The sequence below is a fragment of the Amphiura filiformis genome, chromosome 11, assembly GCF_039555335.1.
Source record: "Amphiura filiformis chromosome 11, Afil_fr2py, whole genome shotgun sequence".
Taxonomy (NCBI): domain Eukaryota; kingdom Metazoa; phylum Echinodermata; class Ophiuroidea; order Amphilepidida; family Amphiuridae; genus Amphiura; species Amphiura filiformis.
The window spans coordinates 13,763,701-13,787,371 of NC_092638.1; the positions used below are offsets into that span (position 1 = coordinate 13,763,701).

The 23,671-nt window shown below is 37.7% G+C and overlaps 1 protein-coding gene across 1 annotated transcript in view; it reads left to right on the forward strand.

Annotated features, from left to right (window-relative positions):
* The window catches only part of LOC140164380 (cilia- and flagella-associated protein 337-like), an 82,630-nt gene that overhangs the window by 10,988 nt on the left and 47,971 nt on the right, over nucleotides 1-23,671 (forward strand). Inside the window, 15 exon segments of the mRNA XM_072187657.1 lie at nucleotides 2,063-2,306; nucleotides 3,294-3,440; nucleotides 6,214-6,282; nucleotides 7,292-7,357; nucleotides 7,359-7,518; nucleotides 8,016-8,062; nucleotides 12,744-12,881; nucleotides 13,394-13,582; nucleotides 14,093-14,284; nucleotides 16,390-16,647; nucleotides 17,904-18,068; nucleotides 18,860-19,012; nucleotides 20,266-20,450; nucleotides 21,318-21,494; nucleotides 23,191-23,330. Of these exon segments, the coding sequence (XP_072043758.1) occupies nucleotides 2,063-2,306; nucleotides 3,294-3,440; nucleotides 6,214-6,282; nucleotides 7,292-7,357; nucleotides 7,359-7,518; nucleotides 8,016-8,062; nucleotides 12,744-12,881; nucleotides 13,394-13,582; nucleotides 14,093-14,284; nucleotides 16,390-16,647; nucleotides 17,904-18,068; nucleotides 18,860-19,012; nucleotides 20,266-20,450; nucleotides 21,318-21,494; nucleotides 23,191-23,330 (2,330 nt within the window).

Sequence of the window (23,671 nt, forward strand, 5' to 3'; positions counted from 1 at the left end):
AGAGATTAATCTCTTTCTTTACCAGTCTTTCAATACTTTGTGTGTCCACCGTTGGCTTCCCTTACAGCAGCCACGCGGCGTCGAATGTTACCTTGCTCAACCCAGTTCCACTTGTTGATAATGATGCGACGCAATCCCACCACTGTTGTATCTGCCTTTATCTTCTTGTTGACTCGTCTCTTGTGCTGATCCCAAAGGTTCTCCAAGGGGTTAAGATCAGGGCTTCTGGAGGGTCACTCAAGTGTCTCAATTCCTTCTGCTTCCAGGAATGCAGCTGGTAATCATGACCTGTTTTGAATCCCTTTTCCAAATCCATCTCTCAAAACGTAAATGTCTTAGTACCCACTCACCTTTGTCTTTGATCATTCATCTGCCCAATAAGCAAAGGATTATCCAACATGCATCAATTAAAATGCTTTTCAATTAAAATTAAAAAGGCGGGAATAATGAAACCGTCTTGGATCAGTGAATCAGCTCTAAAACCATTGAATAGGCTTCTTTGCAATTTTCATTTTTCGACTTCGTGTTACTTAAACATTCACATCTTTTCTCAGGAGTGTCATAGGGTAGTGATTGAGGTGTCAAAATGCGCAGGACAATCTCCCGCACATGATTACTTAGCAAACGTACAAAATTGGTCGCTAGATTTTAATAGTGGATAAATTTCCTAACCATAAAGAAACTTTTTTTGCGTAGTTTAAAAGCATCAGACAGTGTGGTGCATACAAGTTCTTTATTTTTATGTGTCATGAAGCAGCTAATACATCATAAATCTAAATTGTTTTTTTCCTGAAAATGTCCATCTATATAGCTTCCCTTTCAACATGATATCCACATGCACATCCATGTTCACCCATTAACTCCTGGGGTAGCCCTCAAATGAGCTATCACTGTTGAAAGCTATTCACCCCTTATGGAAGACATGACTTTAATCTCCCACACAGTCGTAGATTTCAAATGGAGTCACCCATTTAGGTAACCAAATTTGAAATTCACACACCATGTGTGGGAGATTAAGGTCATGTCTTCCATAGGGTGTATGGATTTCAACTGGAATAGCCCAATTATATACTAGACAGAGTTTTGGAATTGAATCAAATACTGGAACTTACTTAGCAACTTTGTGACATTGCATCTGGAACTACCAGACTTCATCAAGCAACTGACCCGCTGGACTGGTTAAGTGATAGACAGCTCCAGTCCTGCAGGAGAGTTGCCTGGTGAAGTCTGGTGGTTTCAGACGCAACATCGCAAAGTTGCAAAAAGTAAGTTCCAGTATTATGCAATTCCAAAACTCTTTTAAAAACTACTGGATCACTAAGAGCTACTAAGAACATTCAGGGTGCACACCAGTAAATAGGCCCCATTGACTTTGTGTACAAACAGGGTCCGGGAAAACATCATTTTCTTGACTCCAGAGCGACTCAGTTCTTCAAAACTTACCTTTTCTGCAAGCTGAAGGTCAGATGAAGACATCCATTGTAGAAATTATATGTGGAGTCCAGCATTTTTTTCCAGAAAAATGCCGACAAGATCACCCTATAGCCCATGCAGCCTACGCCACCTTACGAATAGCTTGGTGTTTCTGAAATGTAACACATTTTGAAAGTTTAGCCAAATCGTCATAAAAAGTCGGATCCTGCTCATTTTTCACAGACAATCTATTTCCCAGGCCTAAATGAGGATTAAATATGAATCAGGGCCTAATAGTTAGGTTTTAAGCCTTTTCTAATGTATTTAATTTAGTCTATTGCACGTTTCCTCGATTGAAACACTGATTTTTTCCTCCCAGGGTGGATAGGAGACTTGTATTTACTGGTGTGCACTCTTCACTCATTATACTAGACACATGTTTGACCAAATTGTTTTGCCCAACGTTTGCCCTGTTGAGAAATTAGATAAGCATGATGAAAAACACAAAAGTTTGTGTGTGAAAATTGATAAGAATTGGCTAAAATAATATTTTCTGTAGACAATCCAGGTATAGCGTAATACAGCTACAAGGTACTAACTTTATTCAATTTGTTATAATTTCATTCATGTCTTTCTCTATCTTACACAGAAATATTGAAGATGTCACTTCTCGATTTGAAGACCACATCAAGCTGCGCCATCTCAAAGAGCTCATGCGTATGTTTGACATCCATGAGCCCAGCAAGGACATGCCACCGGATGGTTTCTATACTCCAGGTCGTGTTGTTAAGAGGGAGGCTGGTAACGTCACATTGAAGGAGTTTAAAGACATGGTACAAAGCATGCTGAAAACAGATGCCTGGGATACACAGATGGAGTCACTCTTTGCAAAGGTCAGAAGTCTTTGTCTTTCTTTTGTCTTAAAAGCCAATATAGTGGAGTCCCAAAGGGGATATTGACCATGTTGACTGCCCCCACTAAAATACCTGGACAAAATTTACCAAGATTTGTGATGCGCATCTTCCTTTAGGCCAGTTTTAGGATATAGAATTAAAACGGCAAATTAATGCAAACCCACACCAAAATACTTCGGACTATATAAAAAAATTACAGTCCCTTATAGATAGAATAAGATATGATTAAGCCCTGTAGCCAAGATTTTTGCAGGGTTGGGGTTATTACACCCCCTTTTGGCTACAGGAAGGTATGATGTCAAAGTGATGACCATATTGCACCATATCGCTGAATGCCATTGAAGATATTCTCTGAATGCCATTGAAGATATTCTCTGAATGCCATTGAAGATATTCTCTGAATGCCATTGAAGATATTCTCTGAATGCCATTGAAGATATTCTCTGAATGCCATTGAAGATATTCTCTAGACCATAAGTCTACAGAAGTCTATTTCCAATTTTTTGTACGACATGGCATAACTGGGCATTAACAGCAGAGACAAAAATCATTTAGAAGCTGCTGATGAGCAAGCACCCAGAAAGTGATTAACCTCCCTGCTGAAGCTGGCCCTCAATCTAATGGCTGGAATTTGGGCAGGTAGAGAATTCCATAATTGGGCTGTAAATGGTAGAAATGATCTTTCATGGCTGACAAGCTTTGATCTTGGGACTTCCATTGCTAGGCAATTGCTTGTAGACCTCATCTTCATTAAACAACTTTGTGTTAATGAGTTTCCACTGTATCAAGGAAGCTCAGCATGCTCAGTGGAACACTGACATATCTCCATTTGCTCCCCTAGGTAATGTTGTCAATGATGCAATCATTGACAACATTACCTAGGGGAGCAAATGATGCAATTATGCTTATGAATATATAACATAACATGTGGGAGCTAATTTTTTATGATATGATCTTTGATTTTAGGTGGACACATCAGCTGATGGTATGGTAGATTGGAATGAATTCTGTACTTATATGCTGCTTCATTATAAAGAGAGTGATGCTATGAAACGTAAACAAGCCATGCCATTTACTGGTCAGCCCAAAATAAGGCATGTAGGACCGAATAAGGTAGGCCTCTAGAGGTATTTGCTTATAATTATGTGACCTGTTCCAGCATAGTCATGATAGTGGGCTATTCCATTTAAAATTCACACTACCCCTGTGGAAGATTTTGGAAATATATTCCACATGGGGAGTATGAGTGTACACATTAGCAGCTCCATTTGAATTTCACACACCCTTTGAGAAAGATTCAACCTGAATCTTTTACTGAGGGAGGGTGAGTTTCAAATGGAGCTTCTAATGTATTCATTCCATTTGAAATTCATGCTCCCCCTGTGGGAGATATTTTCAAAATCTTCCACAGGGGTAGTGTGGATTTTAAATGAAATAGCCCAATATACCTCAAGTGTATTTTTCAAGAAGTGAGACTTATTTGAATGAGACTTGCTTTTGGAAATTGATTAGTTATATTATCATTATGATGAACTGATGAAATTGTTGACTACTTTCCGCATGTTTTTCTTGATATGTTTAAGCTTAAATTGTCCCTTCATCAAAACCTGCCCAGATGACTTCAGGTATATTTGGCAAGAACATGTCACATAATACATCCCAACAAACTCAAAAATGTTCTTCATAAGTTTATTCAAAAAAATTTAGTAACATTTAAATATCGGGTTATATAACGGTCATGGATACATTGTAAAATATTTTGGGCAAACATTTTAGGAAATTATTTTGTCAACAGTTCAATAACATTTTGTTAGAATGTTTCTTATCATGTTTTCATCATGTGTTTGCTGGGTCATATCGTTCCAAATTATAAGGAAGATAAATGCTATGGTAGGAAAGTATACAATGTGCATGACTACAGGATGTCGTCCAGAGAGGGAATTATCTTAAGGATTTTGCAGGGGTTTGGAGTCCATTAGATAGAGTCCAGGCACTAAATGCCACACAAATCATATCCAGGAATGTTCAGAACCTGGATTAAATGGTCACCTTAAGAAATCATGGCAAATGCATAAATAGACTGGATTGCCCAGTAACTGGTTTGTGGTAAGGAAATCAATCCATGATCTGGACACTGAACATATATACATGGATAGGGTACACTACAAGATTCCTCCTACTGGGGCCGCATGTACAGATAATACTCTTGCAAAGGTACTTGGCTGGTAATGTGCAGTACCAGTGCAGAAGCAGTGCAGTACCACTGCTGGTGGGTCATGTGCAGTAGCAGTAGTGGCACTCTGTAGGTATTCTGTGTGTACCAGTCAGGTACCTTGGTGATTGTGTACCTGTGCAGGCGGAACAATCCTGTAGTGTATGTGGGCATGATTTGTGTTGAGTTTGGTACCTGTACTTGAATAGACTCCAAACTTGTGAAAGTCCTCAGATAATCCCCTCTCTGGGGAGACCTGTACAACACCCCTGCATTTCAGTACATTGGGATTTCCTAGTGTATGCCAGCTACAATGACAGGTGCCACTGGTAATAGGATCAGATTTTATGTGCTGTTTTAGGTTTAGTTTAACCCCCTGGACACTACTGGTCATCTAACAGCATTTCTGAATGGTTGATAACTTGAAATGCTCATTTCAATTTCAATTATGACTAGGCTTCAAACTATTTATGGTCAACCTTGCATTTGCAGATGATCTTATTAATACCCTCCTTGATTGGTTCAAAATTGGACACAATATTCATTTTGGCCAATCGATCAGCAGGTAATTCTCATAGGATTAAGGATGCCCGGGGGCCACTCAACTTACATATGTGTTATCATCACCGAGCTGAAATCCACGGGAAAGGGTATTTTTTTCACGCATAGCTAGCTATTTCATGCTATTTTGGGGAAAAGGGTATACTTTTAGCGACAGCAAGTCAGCATTTAGGGTATGAATTTTAAAGGACATAAACGCTATTGTTTTGCAGCATTTTTACCATTTGTAATAAAAAATAAATAAACAAGTATTAAAAGCAAAATAAACAAGAAAGTAAAGACATAGTAAAAACATAGTCCAATTAATCCATGAAAGTGGCTGTTTAAACTTCTTTTTCTTAGAAGATCAGTGGAAAGGGTACCTTTTTATGGTAGGTCAGTGAAAAGAGTGTCTTCTATGCAACTTACCCCCCGGGGGAGGATGTTAATTAAGTGTCACATATTGTGGACCATTTTGCCATAATTCATAACAATGTAAATTCCTTTACACTGGAGATCATGGGGATGCTTCTTGTATTATGTGTGTTTGATTGGTCTTTAAATCACACTTTTGTGAGTAATAAGGTTTGAATGTTTTCTTGCAAAGGGTAATATTTAGAGAATAAAGATATTGTTTTTAGCAGCTGGAGTGCATCTATCGTCTCATATAACACGGGCGACATCATTATTTTAAGTAAAACAACGAGGCGGAGCCGAGTTGTTTTACGCCAAAAATAATGATGTCGCCGTGTTATTGGAGACGATAGATGCATGACAGCGGCTATAAACAATACCTTTATTCTCATTCTTAAACACTTCAATTCGAATTAAAATATCATAAGTATTAGGCTACAAATTTTAATCAATTAAATTCTACATTTTACAAGGAATTACCTAGGTCTTAAAATCGATCAGTCCCGTTGTTGCAGTGCGCCTCCGATTGGTTCAAATATCGAGTACGCGTATCGCGTCGACACACACGCGCTGACCCGTGTGATATCGTGTCATATCACACGGGTAAGAACCAATAAGATTGCAGGAACGTTCTCAAGTGTTTAAGAATCATCCATAACAAAGATACCACATGACCCGTCATTTGCTAATTATGATTGTTTGTTATGTTGATTGTTGCAGCAAGAAGCCGTGTACTGTGTGATATCAGTGGAGTTCTTTGGCTCTAAATATCATGTGACCATGACTAAGGTAAGTGCAATGCATGATTGGTGTCATTTTAATCTTATTTTTGAAACTCTTGAGTCCACTTGTCTTGCAAATGGGCAAAGCTGTATGCGTGCCTATATTAGTAACAGAATTAGCAAATTATAAATTTTAAGGTTTTAATTAATATTTCCTTGATCCTTAAAATGTAAGTTCATACCTGCTGACAATAAAAAATTTCTAAAAGTTTAAAATGACTTTCAGCACAAAAATTAAACGAAACTTGAATTTTTGGTGTGTGACACACATCTTCATCAAAAGAAGACCAATGATCAAGATGATGTTGTGATGGGTTTGCCCTTTTGTTGACCATTAGTGACTTTTTCAGCTTTTCATCTCAGATACATACACTTTAATCACATTTCATTAGATTGATAAAGTTTACTTTGAGGACTGTTTAATATCAAAAATATAACAAATATCAATTTTTAATAATTTTCCATACAATTTTTTACCACAAAAAATCGTGATCACAGTGAAACCTCCTTGAGAGATGAAAAGGTGATCTCTTCTTGTCAAAAAGCTAGTAAAGTTAAAAAAATGCCAAAAAATGCATGCACATTAGATTTTTAACTTGGAAAGGGCTTTAAGACGAACTACCGTAAAAACTCTATAGTTAGCATATGTGCTTACTCTCGAGCGCCTTTGAAAACATGAAATTGTACCACCAAAGTCATGCGCTTTACCAGCTGAGCTAATGGGGTTGAGACACACATTTGCAGGTTTACTTGTTCGTATAACTATGTGTACTGACGATTTGCTCAAAACCCTTTACACTTTTGTGGATAGGGCTCTTCATGTTTGCATATTTTAAAAGTGCTTGATAGTAAGTACATATGCTAACTATAGAGTTTTTACGGTATTAAATTAAGATGGCCTAAAATTGAGAAAACCCTAGTTGATCCACTTTTCCCAGTACTTATAGTGTGACGTGTGGTGTGAATGCATAGTGTACACGTTTTCCTGTTCTACTTTGTGTTTCACTTTCATACAGGAAGGCGTTCTATGCATATTTGATACCAACCTTCATCTGGAGCGGTCCTTTGAAATCAAGAGCGAAAAAAGATGAGCCCAGGTCCTCCAAGAGACGGTTTAAGACTTGGTACACTGATATAGCCTTCTTGGGTAACATCGGCAAAGTGGTGATATGTTCTACCGGTAGAGATCTGAGATTCTGGGATATATCTACAGGTTGCTTTGTGGAGGAATTTCACTTGTATGGTAGGTTTTTTGATATTTCTTCACTTTCTGTAATGACAATCTAGCAAACAAGAAATGTTTTTGTAACATTTTCAAATGGCGTAGAAAGGCTGCCAGAAAAAATTTAAATGTCGGGTTATATAAAGCTTTTAAAATGTTTTAGGTCCCATACAATGTACCTAATTACCAGTGTGCAGCTTTCTCCAGCTTGGCTTGGTAATCCCCCATTCAATGGGAGCTTAAGCATGATGGTGAAGTCAAAATTAATGGTATAAGCTGCAGCTTGGCTGGGGAAGGCTATGCACTGGTAAATACGTACAGGCCCTTAACAATATTTTCAAAACATATTTAAAAGCTGCCACAGAATATTGTCACATTGTAATGTAAATGTTATTTCAGTGTTGACAAAAGATTTTTTTTAAATTTTGCAAGCAAAATATTTTCCCCATGATTGTGGCTTTATTATTCTACACCAAACAATACCTTTTATATGCATTATTCTTTTGTTTGTTCATCAGCACTAAATGATGTTCCAATGTGTCTGAGCTACTGGTATGACAAAAAGGTGAGAAATTTCTTTTAAATTTACATGGCTTCAATATAAATTGACATCACACACTGTGTATGGCACTGGACTTTAATGCCCAATGGATGCTGCCTCTTAATATTCTATTGTACTCAATAGAAAGGTGACCTGTAGACCACTTGACATCATTGTTTAATCAACAAAAGTGAGGGACTGGTCTATTGATATGCTTGAATGAACCGCTACGCTGTTCAATGGCTGTCTTGTACTATATGAAATGTGGTGGGTGATTTAAAATGCACATGCCCTGAGCAAACTACGATGCATATGAACACTGCAGATAACAGAACAATGGAAATTGACATAATTCGCACGCATACTGCCAGGCAATGATGTCAGATGTCAAGTGGTCTATTGGATATTGTTGCCAGTCACTAAATGTGACCACACATGAAGGTGTACAATTGAAGACGTCTAGTGTGAGATATTATGTTACTTGATATAAGTAGGTATAGGTGTTTTACTTGTAATGCATAATTCATAAAGGGTTTTGGATGGCTGCCTTTTAGTATGCATTTAGTGTGTATAATTATTGAAATAATTATTAACCATTTTCTTTCTATCCTTTTCCTTTCTAAATTTTTGATTACCATTCATTTATTTATTTCCTTACTAAATTTGTCTCTATCATTTATTTCTGCTTACAACCACCCCAAAACAATGGGTGTTATTGGGTTTCAACAAAAGGCACCACTTTCTCAGGTAGGAGCTTACATGTGACTTCCTTTTTAATCACTAATTGATACTCCTGTGGTGGGTCAAGCTTTAATGTGTTGTTAGTGCAGTTACCACTGTAAAGACAGAACCCTTATATCCAAAACAATGGTAGCGCTTTTGGCAAATCAATTTGACAAAAAGGAACAATGCTTTATAATGTATCCATGTTTAGAAAAGAGCCTCGCTTATACCGACCTAAGAGTACAGACCATAGAGTACAGACACAGGCTGATCTCCAACGTAGTCAAAGGCTTTCTCCTGGTATCTTACTATAAATAGGGGAATGTTGTATGTATCTATCTATGTATCTATGTATTGGAATCCGAAAACCATCTAGTATTTATTTCGCTAAAAAGGTGGCGTCATATGTACAGATGTTGAATTCAGATGATGATGTGGTCCGGAAGACTGCTGAAAAGTCCCTCAAACTGCACATGCAAAAAAGAAAAGTTAAAGAAACTAATGATGAAGGTAAAAATTTTGCTGGGTATGAAGCTGATGAAAATGGTATCATCATAAAAAATATTCAGACTTGCTTGAGCAAGTCAGCCTGGGTTGAGTTAAACGAGATCTGCTCAAAATTAGCCATCGAGTTGGTTAAATCAAACAACAAAAACTTTGCGTATGCCATAAAGGCAGGTGAAACTGTTATAGTTTGTCACAAAGTAATTTATCATTTTATCATAAAGAAACTGACTGAAACTGAACTAAGCAACTGGAAAAATCTTGAATCACAAGGAAGACTTGCGGACCTCGAGAAAGCAGATTATGCATGTTCGATGGAGCATTTAAAGAATGGTGATTTAAGTGTCGACCTGATTAAGTTTATCACCAAAGCTAGACTCCAAATCGCTGAATCAAATTCATTGCTCCATGTAATGTTTCCTCAGGTTAGCAAGTCGTGCCCTCTTTGCAGAAATCCATATGATACAATTTCACATGTAGCAAACGGCTGCATGCAATTTAGATACAATTACATTTCAAGACATAACGGATCATGAATATCCTTGAAAAGGAAATTAAAAAATACAACAGGTGTGATATCTACCGTGAAAAGATCATCTCGGGTGCCCTGATCACGAATGACGATGATGAAATTGAATTCGCAAACATCTTTCAGGACATTTAAGCAAGAAAACCAGACCTATTTCTCATTGATCACGAAAACATGAAGTGTTTCATCTTGGAAGTAACTTGTCCTTTCGATGCTTTCATTGAGGAAAGTTACAACACAAAGTTCCAAAAGTATACTCCTCTTTGTAACTTGCTCACATTGTGCGGATTTGATTGCAAAATCCTTGTCTTCGTGATTGGGTCACTCGCCATATTCATCACCGTTTCGAAGTGGGTTGAAGAAACTTGGCTTCCCCAAACGTGTTGCCAAGGCTGTTGCCAAGTATGCTTCTGTCAGTTCCATGATTGGAACCAACATCATTTGGAGACTGCGATACAGGCTCACCAAAATCAATTGATTCTTCCTGTTCAATTTCATGTTGTTTGTAATTTATTCATGTAATGATTTATAATGCCGCTTTGATGGCCCAAATGTATTTGTTCATTATTGAATAAAAAATTCGTATATGTATCTATCTATGTATGCCTATAAAGGCTCCGTCAGTTTCGATCCAAATGTCGCCAAATTCATACGGGAGATCGATGAATGTACGGGAACGTGTTTAAACTTTATTTGGTTGAAAACGGTCAAGAATTGGCCTCAAAATCAGTGAAAATGTGGTCCGTTAATTGCTATCCAAGGTAAACAAAAAGAGGAGTCAGTTACTAAGCTAGGCCTGCGCGTCGCACGGGCGTATCTAATGCCAAGCCGCTCGTGTAGCGAAAGTGATACCAGCGGGTAACGCAGCACTACGCCATGGCACGCGTAGACGACGCAGAGTCACGTAATGAATGATATTACGGGTGAACGACCGTAGCGTAATAAATACGGGAAACAGATGTGTGTTAAAAAGTACAAACAACATGAAGAGGTAGGCCTACTATAAATAAAAAAGAAACAAAATGAGAACAAACAGGCTGTACGAGTATGTGGGTTATACTAAGTCACAAAATGAAACCGGGAATAAAATAGGCCAAAGAAGGAAAGAAAGAAACTCTTCAGGAAATGTAAGGGGAAAAAAGCTATAATAAAATCAGGAAGTTTAAATAAAAAAGCTATTAAACTGAGGACAGAATTAAATAAATAACATGAAAAGGGGAAATCACAAGCTATGCAGCAAATAAAATAGAAGCTAAAATGGAAATGTAAGAAAGGACAGATTTAGAAAATAACGAGAACGGGGTTGAATAAATAAAAAAACATGGTAACGGAAAATTAGCAGCAGAATTTTTTTTAAAATGGAACAAAATTGGCCCATGTAGAAAAAACTAAAAAGAAAGAAAGAAGTTAAAATGGAAACGTAGGCTTAAAGATGGTCAGGTTCAGATAAATAAAATTTACCTTTTCAATGATTCTACCTGTTCAGTAATTCCTCCTGTTTTAGTGAACGCTCCTATTTACTCATCTAGCGGGGACCCGCGCGTAGCGCGGGTGTCCCGCTAGTCTTACTATAAATAGGGGAATGTTGTGACTATCTTTCTATGTATTATCTTACAATGGCTCCGTCAGTTTTGATCCAAATGTCGCCAAATTCATATGGGAGATCGAGGCATATACCGAGACGGTAATGCAAAAATTTGGTTGAAAACAGTCAAGAATTGGCCTCAAAATCAGTGAAAATGTGGGCGGTTGCTATCCTAGGTAAACAAAGAAAAGCAGTCAGTTGCTAGCCAAGCCATGCGCGTCGCAAGGGCGTATCTAACGCCAAGGCGCGCATGTATAGCGCAGCGATACCTCAAGGGCAACGCAGCACTACGCCGTCGCGCGCGTAAACGACGCACAGCCACATAGGGCCTAATGATATTACGGATGAATGACCGTAGACATGAGAGGCGGACGTAATAAATAGGCCTATATACGGGAAAGAGATGTGTGTACCGTTTATGGTATACGGGGTGGGATAACCGGATTAGGCCTACTAAATATCGTAAGGGTACGAGAGGAAGGAAGGAAGCAAAAATAAGAAAGAAAGAAAGAAAGAAGAAAAAGAGAGAAAGAGCGAGCAAGCTAAAAAGGAAATGCGGGGTAACAGGGTTATGGTTTAGGGTAGGCCTATTTAGTACAGTATTTAGGTAATAGCAATTTAGCATGGTATTAAATGCCATTTAGGCCCTAGGCCTATAAATAGTCTCTATCATCATGTAATATGTTCAGCAATTCTTCCCGTTTTAGTAATCGCTCCCGTTTACTCAACTAGCGGAGGTCCACACGGAGCGCGGGCATTCCGCTAGTACTGTAAAACCACTTAATTTCGCTAGGGATTTAATTAAATCTAGATTCCTTAATTTGCTAAATTAAATACCTGCGAATTTGACAGTTTTGGGCAAATTCATACTATTTTCACTCCTCTAAAGAAAAAAACTCACTTCATCCCATGCCCACCTTCCCACCCAAAAGCAAAGGTGGGGTTGCGGGGGTACTTCGATATTTTTAGATGGGGTGTGAGGCTCCATAGACTTGAAACCCTTACCCATTACCAAGGGCCATTTGACTGTGGACAGGTACCCATTTCTAATGATTTTCTCAAAAATATAGACCGTCTAAGGATTTCTTTTGCAATATAGGCCCATTTCACCTGAAAAGATCAAGACTTAATCGTCATGCATGTGGAAAAGGGTTTTTTGTCAAAAACGGATCCTTGTCTAAGGATTTTCCAGCAAAAATTGGGACCATGTCTAAGGATTTTGTTTGCAAGAGAACAGCCCATTGGAGTGGCACATCCCCGTATGCCTATGTGAGTAACCACCACCCCCCCTCCCCGGACTGAAGCCGCCATTGGATTATTAACTGTTATAATTTCAGTAATGATTTTATTTATTTCCTTTCCAGAATCCTTCCCAAGATTCTCTGCTTCTAGTAGGTGATGACATGGGCAACATTCATCTGTGGTATTTTCTCAAGCCATATGACAAGTTGTTTGAGACACCATTTAGTAATAAAGAAGGTGTGCAGAAGATTTGGGCGCAGGTATGCTTGAATTTTGTGCTTTGTATTTTATGTGGAGAGCCAGCAGGCCTCATAAAAGTTGTTAATTTCCACTTGTTATTTTCTTGCCCTACTCTTTGTGCGCATTCACGGTATTCGAATTAATCAATTTGATATTATAGACTGATAAGACGGTTTATTATCATGATTATTACGATGGAAATATTAGTTGAACATGTATGCGATGTTCATAACACAGTACGTTCACGGCATGCAGGACGGTTATACACACATCAAAGGATCATACCGCCAGAGTAACATGCATTGCATGCTTTTGCTTTGCTTTACCTCACTTGGTCGGCTTAAAATTAAAAGGCTAACCAGGTCCTCTTGCCCCAAAAGTCCTTAACCACTGTGCTACTTGAAATACCATGAACTTCACATAACAAGGTATAACTGTTTTAGAGCCAGCACCCTTTGTATCAATTCAATGTTGTTCTGATTCTCATGAATTAAGTTTGTGCCATTTTTTTTTTTTTCTTGCTTAAATATAGGACCTTCATCTACACCAACGTCTGGTGCGCCATGTTGTTATCCCAAACATTCATGGTGAGATGGTGCGAAAAGTCCAGTACGTACCAGAGACTGATGCCATATTGTCATCCAGTGGTAGTTACAAAACATCTCTGGTACATCTTGACATCAGTGGCAAGAGAAAGACTTATGTATACAAACTAAGCAAGGTAAGTTGTTTTGTGTCAGAGACTGATGCCATATTGTCATCTAGTGGTAGTTACAAAACATCTCTGGTACATCTTGACATCAGTGGCAAGAGAAAGACTTATGTATACAAACTAAGCAAGGTAAGTTGTTTTGTGTCAGAGACTGATGCCATATTGTCATCTAGTGGTAGTTACAAAACATCTCTGGTACATTTTGACATCCCAAAACTCCTGAGAGAAACTAGTCCCGTTAGGGGTATGTTTTTATAGACATCTGGTCCCGCTATGGGTGTGTTTTTATAGAAATATGGTCCCGCGAAAGGGGTATGTTTACTAACAACTAGTCCTTGTAGGGGTTACCCCCGGAACCCTGAATTTATCATGGGTACCCAGAAAATCGCTGATAAACCCCCAGGCTTGTTTACAATGTTATTTTTGCATAGTATGAAAATTATTTTATTCAGCAGCCATCTTATTATGATCTAGTGCTATATGTATTATATCATAAAGTAATCCTTTTATTTTCTGTAGGGAGTTGAATGTTTTGATTACAGTCGTGATCTCAATGTTCTAGTAACAGGCAGTCTTGACCATACGGTGCGTGTGTGGAATCCTTACCTTGAAGATAAACCTGTGGCATTCCTTATAGGTCACATGATGGCTGTGGTTGCCGTGGTACTCAATGTGGACTATGCTCATGTCTACAGCTTCTCTAAAGATGGAGTAAGTCCTAGTGATATTTAGTAGAGTAGCAGAGGGATTTGTTTGTGTGCCAATTGCAATAATGTGTAAAAGAAGAACCAACATGAATTAGCATAAAACTGTTGTAAAATAAAATGAATCAACCTCACCTCATCCATGAGTTTCTTAGAAAGGTACTGATGTAGATATGTGCATGTGTACGTACGTGTTCCAAATAATATTATTCAACTGAAGTTCTACTAAGACAACTACAATTCCTGGTGCTCTACACCCCATTACATGGAAAAAGATTTGAAAGGTAAAGAACATCCTACTTGTCTTATGTGCACGAAACTGTTGGGGACTTTGACAACTTTTTACTGCCAGATGCCAATACCACTTTGGCTTCAAATCATAGTACAATAAGCACATGGAGAAACTTTGTAGCCGAATGAAATGAATGAATGAATGAGGTTCTTTTATTCTTGTCAGTGTTTTGGTATACTAGTTGCTTGTGACTGCTGCTGCTGTTGGGATAACTCCTCATCATGATGCCAGATGATTTTACATTGATCATGAACCCAGGCCTGTACGCAGGATTTCATTTGGGGGGGGTGCTGATTTTGAAAAAGTGGATCTTTTTTTTCCAAATTTTGTGAAAAGTGGACTTTCTTCCTAAAATTTGGACCTTCTTTGTCCAAAAAAAGCGTAAAAACCCTGATTTTTTGGCTCGCTACACTCACAAATTCTGAAATTTTTGGATTTTTTTGCGTCGCACCCCGCACCCCCCTGCGTACAGGCCTGCATGAACCTTGTAGCCTCAGAATGAGCAGATGTCAATAACAGTCACATTTCATCAAGTGTTGGATAAAATGAAGCAGTGGTTGCCAAAATGATACCAAGGTACCTGACTGGTGCACACAAAGTACCTACATAGTACCAATACTGCTACTGCACAGGCCCGGGGGTGCCACTCATATACCATTGCATGTTGTCATCACTGACCAGACACTTTTATTTTTCACCCAAAACACTGACATGCCCAAGGGCTGAAAGGTAACCCTTACCACTGACCTGCTATGAAAAAAGGATACCCAAATCACTGACCACAGCCATGGTGCAAACAAAGGTACCCATATCACTGACCTTACATGTCCCAATGACCCTTTTCACTGACGAAGGTAGAAAGCAATATTTACCTAGTGTATTTCCAATCCCTTTACATACAATTTCTGTTATAATATGAAATAGCCTGGAATATCATCCTTAACACAAAATTGTGGTCATACACAACAAACAAGCTGCAATCATTTCATTGGTATCCAATTAGTACAAGTACATCCAAGCGATGAAAAACGTGATTGCATTTTCTTAATAAGCGTAGCTATTTACCAGTGCTGAATCCCGGGCCGAATCCATGATCCGCGCTAAGCTCTGAAATCTGAAATATAAAGCACTTTTTTTTCCCCGTTTAACTTCGGTTTTGCGCGGGTGACAAACAGCGATGGCAAATGTCACTTCACGATTTCCAAAAGGCATGGTTCCTGTCATATCTGGTTCAGCAGTCAAACGTATGTCGTAATCCATTCCGATTACACAGTATCTGTACCTTGTACAAAATTCGTAGTCTCTACGCCCGTCTCTACGCAGCCCGCTCGGCAGCATGCACAAACATCACCAAGTTTTAATCATGGTACAAGACCGAAAAAAAAAAAAATATATTACACTTACAGACCCGGAAGTAAGAAGTTGTTTACAATCAGGAGCGAAAACAGCGGCTGACGTCAAATGCTGGACTTTGATTTTCATGAACCCAAAACGCCGACATATCTATTGTAAAAAGGTACCTTTTTTCCAGAAAACACCAAAATTGAGACCCTTTTCGCATCCCGCGCGGGACGTGGCCTATGCTTAAAAAGATACCCTTTTACCGCGAAATTTTGGTCGGTGATGACTTCATTGACGGTTCAACTGGCACCCCCGGGTGCACAGGACCCATCAGCAGTGGTACTACACTGGTACTGTACACAGTACCAGCTAAATATCTTGGCGATGGTGTACCTGTGCAGGTGGCCCCATCTTGTAGTGTACATAAGTGCTTTTGCTTGTTTGTTTGTTTTCTAATTGAAGTATTTTTGTCATTTCAGTACATCAAGGTTTGGGATCTGCGAGACTACACATGTATTCAGACAGTGCTTGTTCGATTCCCACCTCTAACCAATGCTCACAGCCCAGAGTATGGCCCTGTCTGCATGTATGCACAGTCCAACCGTGCACTTATAGCTTGTTGTGGAGACTACATTGCCACTCTGAGACTGGGACGGATTGAAAATAACAACAGAGATATGCCAATTACCCATAATGCTCAGCTTTGCGGTGCCATGTACAATAGTAATTTTAGACAGGTATAGTCAAATGTATGTTTTAAATTAGGTTTTTTAACCAGTTAGTTTTTCCTTTGAACAACTCTGTACAAAAGTGACCATCAACCACAAAAAAAGTTAAAACTTCTTAAAAAACAATAGAAAACCAAACGGATTTGTAAGACTAATATTTGTTTTTGTTTTCCTTTCCATCAAGCAATGCGCAGGATCTATATAAAGCCTATTTTAAGTATATTATACATGTACTGAGTCACAGAATGTATTTTGGTAACTTCACCAGGCCATTAACATTGTGGCAGTTACATAAATCCAATTTACCCCTTTGAATGAATTTTTAGCTTTCTGTACATGAGAAACAAGAAACCCGGGAACAACTATTATGATATTTAGTCCCAATTTAGGAGCTGGCAGACCTATTGTACTCTGTTGCCAGGGACTTATAAAGGCATTCGAATTTCTATGGTAAATAACCTAACTGGTTTGATATTTTTAAAATAGCTGGCGGACCTTAACGGCTTCGGTGAACTCACTGATTCTTACTGTTTATGTAAGTGGATGGCCTTCAACTGTACAGGTTGAGTGAACATGAATGGCCAGCTACATAGTAACCAAAATGATGTGACAGGAAAAGGCCTTGGCTATCGCACAACTATAACATGCGGACATTTTATCAGAATTGTCGATTCTTGGAAAGTAATGAAGAGTGTTTTCTCCTACATGTAAGATGTTTAAATGCCTTTACTGATTAATTTGAAATTCTCATGCAAAATTGATCTGAAATGGATGTATAAACCTTTTCATAAGCCAAAATGGTTGAACTTACATCGAATTAGTTCACAGGTCCTTCATCTGTAGCTAGATGAAACAACATACACTTTAATTTGTAGTCCCTTGAGTTGACCTGATTGGTACATGTATGAATTCTTTGTATGATGGTAGTCGAGTGTCTTTTCTGTTATTGTTTGTTCATTTCTTTTTTAGGTCTGGTGGTGTATCCTTAATCCCCTGAGCACTACCTGCCGATCTAACATTGCCTCTGATTGGTCAATTACATGATATCTTCATTTTAATCACCAATCAGAATGGAACTTTGCAAATAATTCACCCCAATTTTTGTGCATGTTGAAATTATTCTAACAATGTTGCTGATTGGTGTTATTGATAATGAAAACTTTTTTTGACCAATCGGCAGGTAGTTCTCATGGGGTTAAATGCCTCTGTAGGCAAAACAAAAATTCAAGTATAGTCATCAGTTTGTTGTATTTTTCTTCTTTCAGATAGTGACAAGTGGAGATGACTCTACTGTGACCATCTGGGATCTGGACTCAGGAGCTAAATCCTTCTCTATTGAAGATGCTCATGGTACTGAGGAGATCACATGTATGGCCTGCAGTACAACAGGAAGAAAACTCATGACGGGTGCACGCAACGGGACTGTCAAGGTAGTGAAATACTTGTCATGTCAGGAATGGAACATACAGGACTATCCTTTCATGAACATAAAGTGTGAATCCTTTTTAACTAATAAAACAGCACTGACAATTCCAGCACAGTCAACATTTTGGAAAAGTCTAAAATCTGCTTTGAAAACTAAATATTTGTGCTCAAAATAATCCAAATCCATAAACGTGGGTAAAACCTGGTATAAATTCATACTCTGTGATTATTTAGAAACAAATTTCCTATCTTGTAAGTTAAGCAATACTGAATAAGTGAGACATTTTGTGTGTATTTTTTTGCGCTTTGCAAATTTTGAACTGTTTCCCTTATTTTTAAATTCACCATTCTAAGCTTCCATACATTGACCTATTCACAAAAGGAATATACTTGTGTGTTTTTTATTTTTGAGGCATGTACTAGAAATGCAAAAGGTGTAAAAATAAATGTAGCTGGGAAATTTCCACTTTTCCAGCTATATAAACACAGAAAAGTGAAAATGGAGAAAGATATAATTGCATTTTGATACTTTCATTTTTTCTTCCAAAATTAAAGAACAGAAGTGAGCACAAGAAAATTGTCTCAGAATGACGACAAGATCATGTTCATGTAACACTAATTTATCTAAGAATGATTTTGTAAATGTTCCATTGCTCTGTTGAGATAACAAGGATTGGTTTGGTGAATAGGTTGTTAGTTTCTAGCTAGGCCTGAAAGAAAGTATTATAATTACTATCTGTTATATAAATTATAATACTCTGATCTAGTTTATGATATTTAAATTTGTTAATTTCAGGTGTGGAATTTTCAAAATGGCCACAATATATTTCAGTGTGAGTCTACTGCTGAAGCTGAAATCACTGGGCTGGTATCACTGGGAAAGAAAAAAGGTTTTCTGTCTGTAGGCTGGAGTAGGATGATAACCTTTTATGATGACAGTGACTCTGATGTAAGTATTATTGATGGTCAGGACAACAGGTTGTTGCAACTTGCAACATGTACATCTCACTAATGGTGCCTGGGTTTGATTATTAGTAGGCAGGGATGTTAATCTTCTGGAAATGACCGGAATTCTGGAAATTTAAAAAGAATTAAAATTTTTTTTGTGTTTATTCTTTTGCATTTCCGGAATTGGATGATGATAATTCATCATAAAAAAGAGCCAAAAAAACTTTTTAAAGAGGGGGTGAGACCCTGCAGCGTATTCCCCATACAAACCCCTGTATATGTTCAATACAGCACGCAAGCCCTTGGCCATCTGTCCAAGGACCAGATGGATTTTCAGGAAATAGATGTGATGCCCATTTACATCTCTGGGTATTATTTTCTAAAAGTGAACATGGTTGCTGACCCATACCTGTCCTTGCATGCTTTTCACTGGGTAATATAGTTTTCGTCTTGCATGTAAAATAGAACCTCTTCCTGCAAAACCCTGTTCTGTCTTATGTGGTATTCTTCATTTGTTGTAGTGATGGTAGCTGTATGCCTGTATACTGAGATTGAGCATCACAACAGTTTCTTTCATCAAGCATCCATTTTTGGATACCTGTTAGTGTTATAAGCTGCCATACTTTTATGTGACCAGCTCCAACAAAACCTGGAACAAGTCGCTAAGCATATTTTTGAGTTATAGGCCTTTAAAGATGACATTCCCATAAAAAAAAAATCAAATTTTGGAATTCTTGATTTCATATTATTTGACCTTGGACTGAGTGGACTTTCAAATCCTTGAAAGTACTTATTAAAAAGAGGTTTATTTAATCAATAATTGACAGTTGAACTATGATAATCCCTATTCAATCCTGTGTAAAGCAGGAAACTAATTTGCCAATCTCTCAGAATAGTAGTTCGGCAAAATATCAAGGTATCATTTACAAAATTAACCATATCTTGAAAAGTATTGATGCTATGTATATAAATTTGGTATCATTTTGAAGCTTATTGTCCTGTGCTTACATTTTGATTCAAATCATGAAATGTCAAAAATGCGTCTTGTTCTTGATTTGTCAGAACGGGTCACATATAGTTATTCTTGCCAGTAAATGTTCAGCTTAGAAATCGACTTAAAAATGACTTGTTGCACAATGTTCTCTGTATATTCACCCATCATCAATGTGGTATCTACATCAAGAAGATGTTTGTGTCCATGATTTTGATATTTTAGGTAACAAAATATTTCTATAATTGTTCCCTCTGCTACAGACATCATTCATAAAAGCTGACAATGAATGGAAAGGCGGCCAAGTTCACATGGATGACATCTTGTCTGTTGATATCGTCAGACCAAATCTATTAGTGACTGCAAGCTTTGATGGGGAGATCATTGTATGGAGTGCTGAGACAGAGACCATCTTTGTACGACTTAGGAAAGCTCAGCCAATGCAAATGTAAGTAATTTAGGGGTGCTTCAAACCCAACCTGCAGGTTGACCACTGTCACCTTGGAAGAACAGGTGATTTAATCTTAATTGTTCTATTGTTACTAATCAAGCCCAATTGCTGGCCCTGTTTGGGTGGAGGTGGTTGACTGCCCAGGTTGACCAGAATTTGAAGTTATCCCTTTAAAAATATGTTTGAGAAGCATATTTTGTTTGACAAAACTCTGATGCTACACAGAACAAACTCTGATGCTTCACAGAACGTACCGACAGATGTTGGGCTTGATTTAAAGTTGTTTTTATTTGCTTGGTACAGGAATTACAAAAGTTTTTTTTACAGGGTAAAATATAGCATCATACAAATAGTCTCTTAACATACACAGGACAAACATAAGTGACCCTGTTTCCTACTCATATTCAGTAGGACACCTTTAAAGAAAGAACATCTTTACTTGATCTCATCATTTGCAGAATTGGCTCCCTTTCTATTAACCTATTGTTCCGCAATTCACATTGGCTTGTATGTAACTCAATAAACATGTAGCTCTCTGCTATCTGGATCTTTCCAAATCCAATGAAACCTCATTTTGGATGTATTAAAATATATATTAGAATTTTACTTTAAAAAATCAATATTTTAGGGCTTTAGTGCTAGTGTTCATGCCCCTATAGTGAACATATGCCTATCCTACACAGGAAAATATGCATGAGGTGTCTTTGGAGTTGGAACAGATAATAACAAAAGTTATTTTTTAAATCATTCCAAATGTTCTGTTTACAAACTCAACAATCAAAATTAAGAACCATACAAAGGAACAAAAAATCAAACCAATGCTTCAAATTTTTGTCATTCCACTTTTTTTGCCTTGTTTTACAGCACTCAAAGGTTAAAAGAAGCTATGTCCAATCCAGGATCAGCAACTAGCAACGTGAGACAGAGATCCAAATCATTTCTGACTGCCAATGAATCACAGCATGGTGTCAAACGTGGGATATTCAAGAACAACTCTAGACCCAACTCAAGACATGTACAGAAACATAAACATCCTGAGGGGTAAGTTGGAATGGTAGAAATTGTATTTTGTTTTGTAGCTCACCAAAGAAATTATGGGCACCTTAAGTGCCCAGGCATTAGAAGTCACGATGTTGCATTGTTATACCACATTTGATGGAAGGGAGATGGATACGCTCCTGCAATTTGCTTTTCAGGTAATATACTACATGTGACATCATCTGAGGTGTTTCTATTATTAAATGTGATGTTGTTATTTTCTTAATTTGAGAACACAGCCTGAATGCTTCCGTTTGTACTTTAGCTTTATTTTCTTCATAATGTTGGGTTTGACTCAAGTTTGGGAGTGACATAGGTGCAAATTTCACTGGTTTCAGTTTTTGTAGACCCTGAGGGGATGGTGGATAAATCCCCCTCCCCAATATTTTGATGGTCCATACAATTACCCCCCTAATGTTGACACTTGTATGTGCGTTTCTGATCAAATTAACCTCATATTTGGACATTTTAACCTAAAATGTGCCAACTTTTGCATGCTTTGCACAAATTGATTCCACTTTTGTACCATATTTCACCAGTTTAGATTCAATATGGCAAAATTGTAGTATAAACTTATTTTGTAGCCAAAAGGTGCTGGGTTCATCAGTATATATCAAGAAATATTTTTCCAACCGTCCCCCCATGTCAAAAAGAAATGTATGCCACTGGTTTTGAATCGTACACACACACCCCCACACGGGCAGTTTGTTGGCATGCTTGCAGCGCAATCACAAAAAAGAATTAACATACAGAATTTGAAGTGAACATATATCCAGAATATCCAGTAATTGTGAAGCTTTAAATTCACCTCCCGTCCTTTATCTGGTGATGATGTAAATTATGTAATGTAAGATTTTTTAAGATTTAAGATATTGTCATTTTGGTCCATAAATTGTGACACTCACTGACATTGTTTGAAATACTAATTCTTTGAAAAGTTTCAACTTTTGACTTATTAGATCTGATCATGTCATCATTACAATTGTAGCACTCTTTCAGATATAGAAAAGGCAATTATGTAATCCAGTTCAGTTTTTTGATGGATGTTGAGAAAGACTATTCCTTCTTTAAAAATTTATATACATGGATCAGCTTGTAATCGGCGGGCCTTATAACATCGCTGATTAATATCAAATTGTTTTATTTTGAGAATTGTCTTTTGACACCTCGCCAAATGCATCACAAATTAATTCAAGTTCTATACTTAGTCAACGTTCTTCATCATACAAAATATGACCAGACAGGTCAACTAATAGGACTCATAACGTGGGTCTACTTTTTGGCGTAGTGGTAAAAGCTTTACATTTCCCGTCTATTATGAGCTGATCAAACTATAGATGTCATTCATAACATTGAACTTGCAGTGTGCAATTGTAAGTTATTTGGTGAAATGAGAGAGTAATATGGTAGAATGATTACTCTATCAACCTAAATAGCACCCAGGCATTTTTGGAGAGGGGGGCACCTTTAAAATTATATAATGAAAGTCACGTAATTGGAATTTCCACGCATGCACTAACATTACAAATACAGTGAAGTAGAAATCATCATAATATTAAACTTGAAGGTTTAGAACATTAAGTTGTAAGGGATGTTTATTAGAGGAGGGGTGCAACTTAGGTTATGATAATACAATAATGATCTGACAGGTCACAAGATGAAATATAAATAACAAGTATTTCCTGGGCACTCTTTTCAGGTTCCCCCAAGCACCAGTGGATAAAGTTTTGTTTCTACAAAGCAGGCTATCTAAAGGTTTGAATGAGAGTGCCGTCTTGGTTTCCAGTGAAGCTGGATATCTGCATTTCTGGTCTTTACATGGACGAGACCATCACAAAGGTACGGTTGTATTCTATTGGTTTGATGTAATTTAGGTGTTAGGTCAGTTAGGCTTGTAGATGCATAACAACATCTGACTTCCTTGTTTGCTTCTATTTTTAACATGTGCACATGTTGCACCTGTAATGCATCTCCATTATCTCCATTACATGCCTCACAAAAGTACTGCACTCTATCCCAGAACCTACCAGTTAATTCAACAGATATAGACCACTTGACATCATTGTTTATCAACAAAGGTGAGGGACTGGTCTATCAATATGTTTGAACGAACCACTACACTTATCAATGGCTTTCTTGTACTATATGAAATGTGGTGGGCGATTTAAAATGTACTTACC